This window comes from Poromitra crassiceps (genome assembly GCF_964638095.1).
Source record: "Poromitra crassiceps genome assembly, chromosome: 2".
In the NCBI taxonomy this organism is placed as follows: domain Eukaryota; kingdom Metazoa; phylum Chordata; class Actinopteri; order Beryciformes; family Melamphaidae; genus Poromitra; species Poromitra crassiceps.
This window is the reverse complement of record NC_139624.1, coordinates 91,247,469-91,257,139: the sequence shown is the minus strand read 5'-3', so window position 1 is coordinate 91,257,139 and position 9,671 is coordinate 91,247,469. Positions and strand designations below refer to the sequence as shown.

General features: G+C 45.1%; 1 protein-coding gene across 1 annotated transcript in view; it reads left to right on the top strand.

Annotated features, from left to right (window-relative positions):
• The first annotated feature begins 873 nt into the window (after positions 1-873).
• lyrm4b (LYR motif containing 4) overlaps positions 874-9,671 on the top strand; it is a 112,531-nt gene continuing 103,733 nt past the window's right edge. Inside the window, exon 1 of the mRNA XM_083631964.1 lies at positions 874-983. Coding sequence (XP_083488090.1) covers positions 895-983 — 89 coding nt within the window. The 5' untranslated portion in view covers positions 874-894. The remainder of the gene's footprint in view (positions 984-9,671) is intronic.

Genomic DNA, 9,671 nt, shown 5'->3' with positions numbered 1-9,671 from the left:
CTTTATTCATCCCCGTAGGGAAATTCTGGCGTTACAGCAGCAGTAGCATCAATGACATCAACAACTAATTAAACAATAAAAAGTTACCCTTGTGTTGTGCTTGTGTAGTTAGTGATATAAGTTATAAATGAGTAAAGTAACCATTGCCCAAAGTAATTCTGCATGTGTGGTTTCCAGTGTATGTAATGTATGCAACGCTGGAAGTGTGTAGTGTCTGTCTGTGGTGTGGATTCTGACAGGTCAGACCATAATAAACAACACGTGGTGATGCTACGTCTGTCTGCTACAGTAATACAGCATGTTGTTGAAGGTTCTCTGAGACAGCAGATAGAGCTCTATCTATGTCTGCATGGCTCCGGTGTGTTTAGAAACTGTAAATTACAATACAGTTCATTAGGCTAACGTTAGTGTGTGTGTTTGTAGCCCAGCAGCTAACATGCTGCTGCTCCATAACAAGGACATGGGAGGCTAAATGAAGTGGTAACGAAGTCCGAAATATTTTTTTTTGTGTTCTGAAGTTAACAGATATGACCAGACAGTATCGTTCATTCATAATAACATGTCAGTGATGTGTTAACATGAAACATTAGAGGGATACCAGCGAATGTAACTCACCTACTGTCACGCTGCAGCGCTGGGTTGCTGTCAGAAGACAGTAGTACGTACAGAGTATAAGCCTGTGTGTATTGAATTATACTATATTTTATATTTAAATTAACACATTTTACTGTGAATTGTTTCTAACATACCTGTCTGTAATTGTGAGTCCAATGTTGAAAATGTGCACGAGAGCAGAGAAAGCCGAGGACAGGGCTGGTGTTTGTGTTCAGGCAGCTCTCTGGTCGCACGTCACTCGGGGGTCCTGAGGCCGAAGGTCGCAGCGTCGTTAGCAACATGGCGGCGTCCACGACCAGAGCCCGTGTGATGTCTCTGTACAGAATGCTGCTGAGAGAGAGCGCCAGGTTCCCCTCCTACAACTACAGGTGAGCGAACACTCACATGCAGCACAGCGGGCTGGCTGCTGCTCCTGCCCGGCTCACAGCCAGTGTCAGGCCGGGTGGAAAGCGAATAAAGAAGCTAACTAGCTAAGCTAACGGCTAGCTGTGTTTACATTAGCCTAGCGTTAGTAGTCTGACAGCTGTCATGCCCTCGGTCAGTGTACAGCGGGTAGCAGGGCTTGCAGTCTGTCTGTGGTTTACAAACGTTACTGTAATTGTAGTACTTCGTTGTGTGTTTGCCTCCTATGGTTTTGGTTTCACTGTAGTGTATTCATACAGTTAAGCCAGGGTTGCCAACTTTGGGTACCTGGCTGGAGCAGCGGTGTAGTCTTATTCTAGTCAGTGGGTATACTCTGATTTGTACCCTCCCAGCCTCATACATAGCCGTCCCGGATCCGGAGCGACATCCGTCCTGCGACACCCGTCCTGGAGCAACAGCCGCCCTAAAGTGACCCCACATAACCACCACACTCATTAACGCATACAGTATGCATCCACACATAAACGGTGCCGCGTCTATGTGCCGACAGGCCGCAGTGCCGACAGGTCGCAATGCCGATAGCCCACAAGCAGAACCAGCTGAGCGAGGCGGCGTGCAGCATGTCGGTGGAGCTAACCTCTCCCAGCCCCCACGCCAAACCTAACCTCCCCCCATACCTAAACCTAACCTCCCCCAGACCCTAACCCAAAACCTAACCTCTCCCACCCCGCACGGATAAACCTAACCTCCCCCAGACCCTAACCCAAATCCTAACCTCTCCCACCCCCCACGCCTAAACCTAAGGTCGGCATTGCGGGTGGTCGGCATAGCGGCACATAAACAGGTTATGTGTTATCTAAATGTGAATGTATTATAAGCAACACAAGACTTTAACAGTCAATGGCATTTACAGCTGGACTTTGGACTGATTTTCTACTGTTTACTGTTACAGGCAATGTACACCACATGTGTTACGGCTGCGTTGCGGAACCCGGCAAAACTGCCGGACCAACTCTCACCCATGTTAATTGATTGGCGATACATGCAGTATGGAAAAAGCACCTGCTCTATTTTTGTCGCATCTGTCTGATAGATCACATGAGTGTGGGTCTGTTCGCAGCCATACCGGAGCCGTACCGCATCTGTTCCGGAGGTGTACATTAGCCCTTAGAGTTACCTAGGAGCTACATATAGCCTTTGGTGTGGCTTCAGCATGGTGTGGCGTATGGCTGGTGTAGGGTCTCACCTGTTAACAAGGACGCTGAAATGAAACTGCGTGGTTTCAGCGTGACTTTGGCGTTGCTTCGGCGTATGGTGTGAACGGCCACTTAGGCCGTGTGTCCATCTAGCGTATTTTTCCGAACCGTTAAACGCTGGAAGTACGCTGGGAAGCGCTGATCTCAGCGCACAATATACAAGGAAGCACTAACGTTAGTTCAGTGCGGTAGTAGCTTGATAGCTGACAGCTGACATTAGCAAACAACACACATACAGTGATTTAGCTCAACACTCACCAGAAATATTAAGTGTCTAGCCAATCTGCTCCCACAATTGAGCCTTTCTGTCTCTGTTGCGATAGTTTCTCCATGCTTAGTTGCCAGAAAAGGAGCACCCGACACGAGCGTCTTTCTGAAAAGTTAAACTATTTTCAGCTGGAAGCGCTGAGAGTTGGGCGCACAAAAACGCCGGAGCGCTCTGAAAATAGACGCTGGGCGCAGCGCATTTTCTCTAGACGTCCGTGTGCACCCATACGCTCTCATTACATTACGTTATTTGGCAGACGCTTTTATCCAAAGCGACTTACAACAACACATTTTGTCAGCAATAGAGCAACCCTGGCCACAAACTCTTTAAGACACTCCCCCACGGCAAGAGACTGAGGTCTGCCAAGACCAAAACCACCCGCCACAAGACCAGCTTCTTCCCAACCGGCATCAGCCTCACCAACAAGGCCCGGAAACCCCTCCCGCCAAGGACCTCACCAACTACCCCCCCCCCCCCCCCCCCCCCCACACACACACACACACACACACAAACTCACTACCTCCTCCTAAACTCAACTGAACTCCCCCCCCCCCCCCCATAAAACTGGAACTCATATCTAATTTAATGCCTGTCTAACTGGGACTGTAAATTCATGTAAATTCCATGCACATTAATGCCTATTTACGGTAACTTAGCCTGTCAATTTCATGTACATTCAATGTAAACTCTTATTTAACTCTGACTGTAAAATAATGTAAATCCACTGCCTATTTAACGTCTATTTAACTCAGTCTGTAAATCTCATGTAAATCCAACGTAAATTCATATTTATTATCCACAGAACACTTCACCACTCATGTACATATTGTATATATTTACTCGATTTGATTGCACTTGCAACTTTGTGATTGTCTTTAGTTATCTTCCGACTTCTTATCTCTGTATATTGATGTGACCGCTACGCTGCATACAGACACACTAAGACAAATTCCTCGTACTGTATGTAACTTGCATACTGTGGCAATAAAAGTGATTCTGATTCTGATTCTGATCAACTATGCAACACAGTCTATGACAGCTACAACTTCTGAAGGAATAGTGGTAAAGTTTTTTTTTTTTTTTTGGGGGGGGGGGGGGGGGGGGGGTTTGAGAGAGATGTTAGTTCAAGAAGGGCCCTCCCCCCATTGGAAACAACTGAAAAAAGACGCTGGACCTGAGGAAAAGACGCTAGGTCGACACAGGCCCTAATGCACAGTTGAATAGGCTTATCAGTTTTCTAACAGTATTCAGTGAGCATTTCTGCAGTTCTGTCACAAACACTCAACAGAATATTATGAACTTAACAGTGAGGACACAAAAAGAGGTCCACATCTTCACAAACACAATTACACACTTTAAGCAGTATGTTCATTGTCCACTTATCTTCCAAAACCATTGACAAACTTAGGATATGTACTGTTGTATCAGCTTAAATGCATTGCATTCTGTTGATTACTGCGCATACACGCACACACACACACACACACACACACACACACACGGTTTAGTGAAGTTAGCTAGTTGAGTGAGTTCTAGATAGAATTCAAGATGCCAAACAATCCCCTGCTGTTACAGTAACCCAGTGGCGAACCGGGCCTATCAGAACCGGCCTTCTACAGTATACCGTAACCGCCCCCCCCACACACACACACACACACACACACACACACACACAATATATATATATATATAGCATACTGTACGTGCAAGTCTGAGGTCTCTGTGCGCACTGCGTGCGTCTTTACGCATTGGTGAGAGCGGACTATGATGAGTTGTCTTCCACAGCCAGCTTCTTTAGGTCACTGTATCATTACACACAATAATTACTCCACTACTCTTCAGCTATGACAATGACATTGCATAAACAAATGGATGTCACTGTCAGTAACACAACCACAGTTTTAACAATTAGCTCAATACACAGAAAGACTCAGAAATTAAAAGCACAATGAACTCAAGACAGACTGAGATGATTGTGGGGAAACAATAAGCAGTTACACTGCAGAGAGAGGGTCTGGCAAGCGACTGAAGCGAGACACAATAAAACCCGCGGGCGGGTCCAAAACTCCCCCTGCCCACTGACATCAGCTGCCCCAGCGACACCACCAGCAATAAAACATTTTTTTTTTAACTTAACAATGACATTCACTTAAACGCATCCTCCCAAAAAGCAAGCAACAAGCAAGCCCTCCCAGCACAGCAGCAATATAGAGCCTCTTGTGCCGAACTGCATGTAAACGAAGCGTAAAGTTCCCAGTTGCTAGCCTGGAAATGGCAAAAATATTCACCTTATTCTTTGCACATATAAGGACGCTTCTGCATAATGTCATTTTGTAATCGTCCTTCCGTTTTAGACACGGAAGTAGATTTCGCCTACCTTTATTATTTTTAGACTTGCCAAAAAGCTGTTTTCAAGCAAAAAAAACAAACAAACTGTTATAAAGTTTTAATATTTTGTCGGATGAGAACGTAACATTCATGTGACGAGTTTATCAGAATAACGCCTATTTGGACATTTAACACATTGAGTGCCACAGCGCTTCAGTAAAATTGTCTGGAGCCTGTGCCAGGTTCACTTCCATTCAGTTGAAAACAGCTATATAATTTTTTCTATTAGGGCTATATTGAGAGGGCTGGACTCTAATGAAACATTGGACACTCCTGCTTCTCTCAAAGAAGAAATTTTGTTTCTAGACAGTTCCATTATGAAATGACAGCCTGTGAAGGAAGAGCACTTTCAAGGGTTTTCTGCTGGGTTTTTTTACTTTTCGAGATAAACACACTTTTATGTAAACAAAGGTAACAGAATGAATTCTGCTTCAAGTGTGATAAAATGCTATACCTAAATGAAAGGTTGGAATGTCTACTTTACCTTGGGGGAAAAAGTATGTAAAAAGAATGTTTCATTTATTTTTTACAAATATTTGAACACAGCTTAGTCCAACTTCAAGACGCTGCTTTTTATGGCATCAAGGTGTATGTTGCAGGCCATCTCTCCATAAAGAAACATGATATCAACTTCTTTTTTTTTGATGATGAAAGTACACTTCCTAAGCTTTCATTTGGTGTGTAACAATCAAATATTCCACCACAACATTTCATGCAGTGTATTCTTTTCTTCAAAAAAACCTTCAAAGTAGTTTCCAAATAAAACACATTTTTATGCATAGTATTTTCATAATAGCCCACAGAATGAATTCTGCTTGATAAAATGCTATACCTAAATGAAAGGTTGGAATGTCTACTTTACCTTGGGGGAAAAAGTATGTAAAAAGAATGTTTCATTTATTTTTTACAAATATTTGAACACAGCTTAGTCCAACTTCAAGACGCTGCTTTTTATGGCATCAAGGTGTATGTTGCAGGCCATCTCTCCATAAAGAAACATGATATCAACTTCTTTTTTTTTGATGATGAAAGTACACTTCCTAAGCTTTCATTTGGTGTGTAACAATCAAATATTCCACCACAACATTTCATGCAGTGTATTCTTTTCTTCAAAAAAACCTTCAAAGTAGTTTCCAAATAAAACACATTTTTATGCATAGTATTTTCATAATAGCCCACAGAATGAATTCTGCTTAGAGTTGAACAAAATGCAATACCTCAAACGAAAGGTTGGAAACTCAACTCAAGTCAATAACAAAAAGTATGTGAAAAGAATCTTCCATTTATTTTCTACAAATATTTGATTACAGTTTTTTTTTTTTTTTTTTTTTCAAAAGAACCAACACATTTTATGAAAAAAAGGCATACACATGACTGATGCTATTACTGTGTTACAACTGCTACTATTCTTGTTACAGTAATGACACTGCTATTGGACGGCTTGACAACAGTCAGACAGCAGGCAGTTTGTGTTTGGAGGTAACGTTACTGTAGTCTTGAAGGACTGAATCCCGCTACAGCTTTCTCTCCAGTGTCTCTACTTTTCAACTGTCAAAGCAAATAAACATACTAAAGCTTGATGGACTGCCCACACACTCGTTGACACTAACTAAACTAAACTAAACACTGCATCACTGGCTGAAGCGGGGGTGGGGGGGTGGGGGGGGGGGGGGGTGTGGGGTGGGTCGGGGAAAGTATCACTGTGAGTGATACTCAAAGTAGCACGGGTACAGGCAGAGAGGTACGTGGTCACAGCCAGGGCAAACGTACTTGGTCTCTTTTCGGAGTCCCTTGGCTGCGCAGTGCGCACATTTTCGATAGATTGTTTTTGTTTTGGTGGCTGGGTCTGCCACTGGCAGTGGCACATGCCCCACGAAGTCCACATCCAGCCTCGCTGAAGCAGACCTTTTGCGTGGGTGGACTGGTGTTCTTCCTGGAAGAGGAGGTTGGGGAGGGGCCGGAGGAGGAGGGGGATCTGCGGTCCAGGATTTGACCTAGGGATGTCGACGGTTAACCGTTAACCGGTTAACCGCCGACAACGTCATTGGTCGGTTAAGCATGTCGGTCAAACGGTTAATTTGCATATTAAATTGGCATACAACGTGTTGCCAATATGGTGTTTTTTTCCCCTCCTTCGCGGTAAGCAACAATGTTAACTAGCCTAAGTAGTTACTGTAGCAGCATTATATAGGAATTAAAAGCTCCTGCCACTGCCAGAACAACATTCATTTAGAGAAAGGCTTTTCCAAATGGAAAAGCAGTGTGCACTGTCCGCCTCTCCCCCCGCGTGCGAGATGTGCTCTGTGATAAACTCAGCTCCACACATGCGCCACACCCCCGCCTCCCCTCTGCTTTGACCAGACGGGAGAAGACGCCCTGCCCTGTGCAGAGTCAGACTACAGCGAGCCAGTCAGTCATGCTCCTTCTGTGTTTCAGCCGCTGTCATGAGACCATGAGGTTACTTTCAATGACGCGTTTCAAAACAAGCTGCGTCTTCCACATCGATTCACTGAGGAATCCACACTTTTACCGTAAATTGAGTTCTCTCCGGGTCTGTCTGTCTCTCAGGTGTAATAATCCCACAACGATTACAGCAAGAGTGAGAATGCTCTTCTAAACACATCGGCTATTAATATATAGCCTAATTATTTCTCTGCATCTCATATTAGATCGGTAAAAAGTTTGGACAGACTGCTTCATTTCTTCATCCTCCCGAGTCCCGCAATGCTGACAGCTGTCAGCGTGCGGACTTGCTGCACTCGTCGTCATGTCGTGCAGCCGGACACACAGAGAGCATAATAGCCACCTACAGCCCTCGTCGCAGATAAAGAGAGAGAGGGAGAAGCGTGGAGAGAGAAGCAAACTATTTTTTTGCACATCTCAAAAGCAGGTAAACCACTGTTGAATTAGTGAGAATGTCAGAAGGAGAGCAATAAGCGCTTCGTCAGTGCGCCCTGCAGCGTGAAGGCTTGGGGCGGTGTCTTGATGTGCTATTCAAAGTGGAAATTCGTTCAATTAGCGACACGTTTCGTTCTGAGCTTTTAAAATTAGTTTCTGCTGGTTTTATTAGACTATTTACGACACATGCAGTAAGATAATTCATTTAAGAATTGTGAGCGTGAGTATGGGTATTTCCCCCTTCTGCAAATGCGTGCAGCTCCTCATAGCCTATCCGAGGAATGTTTTTGTTTAGATGGCTGGAGGATTTAACTTGTCTTCTCGTTTTGTTAATGTGTTTTTTTCTGCTTGTAGATGTAAAAATAAACGCTTTCTACTGAAAAAAAATCAAGCATTTGGTAGGCCTAAGGTTTAATGGGGCACAGACAGTAAAATAGCGCATTTTAATCTTCTCGGTTAACCGACAGTTGTCGGCTAATGAGTGTCGGTTGTCGGTCAAGAAAAATTATGATTTTCGACATCCCTAATTTGACCACAGACAGGATGAAGTCTTTCAGGGTTCTGCAGCTGGTCGTTGGGTTGCGTGCCCTGTACACAATGAACGCATTGCTCATTGCGATCTGCATCAGGTACATGACAAACTTAGAGCTCCATTTTGCAGTCTTCCTGATGAAGGGGTAATAGGAGATCTTCTGGTCCAGGCGATCCACACCACTCATGTACTGGTTGTACTCCACCACGCATGCTGGCTTCCTCTGGGGGACTCTCTCACTGTTTCCTTTTTGTCTCACCGCCACAGTTGTCATCTCATCCTGGTGGAACGTAGAAATCATCCGGACGATGCGTTTGTCTCGCCATGCCAGGACCATCACTGTGTCATTGTGACGAGCGCGTTGTTCACCTACTGCCAGGTCAGACGTGGTTACCTCGCGGATGGACGGCGGTTCTCCCCTGTTCACACGGAGTGTGCCAGCTAAGTGGATCTGGAGGCCGAGGAGAAGACGACACATTGACTCGCTGTTATAGAAGTTGTCCATCCACAAGCGATAGCCAAAACCCTCAAGGCCGGCAATGAGGAAGCGCACAGTGTCCTGCAGGGTACTGTGAGTTCCACAGTATGGCTTCATGGCGTAGCAGTAACCATTGGCTGAATCACACAGTATGTAGCTCTTGATTCCATACTTGGTGGGTTTGGCAGGATTGTATACACGGAAACGTAGTCGTCCTCGAAAGTGCAGCATCCCTTAATCCACCGAGATGTTTTGTGACGGCTGGTACAGCTCCTTGAATTTGGAGAGGAGCAGATCAAGGACAAGACGAACCTTGTGGAGCCGGTCGCTGCCATCGACCTCCCGATTGTCGCTGAAGTGGAGAAACCGCCAAATGAGCTGGAACCTGTTGCGTGGCATTGTGCTCCCGAAGTATGGTGTTTCAAGCGCCACATCAACAGACCAATACTCTGCCCAACTCGGCTTCTTGACGATGCCAGTAAGGAAAAGCAATCCCAGAAACCGCTTCAGCTCCACCAGGGTCAGCGGTTGCCAGGTGTTTACCCTGGAGTATGGCAGACGCAGCTCATCTATGACAGCAATACACTGTTCCGCGTACTTGTTGGTCTGATCAACAATCAGCAACATGAGCTCGTCACACAGGAACAGTTCCACAAAGTCGACAGGCTTGTCGGACTGCAGTGATGCTGCCGCACTGGGACCTGGCACTGCGGTGAATGGCAGCGTTTTGGGGCTCCAGTCTGCCATATCCCGCCAGCTCGGAGGATCCAGGGAGGGACGAGACTTGCCCGCTAAAACAATGAAATAAAAGGTTTTTCTTCAGACAATTGTGATATGTAAACAAGCTGTCTTTTTGACAAAATCCAATAATCT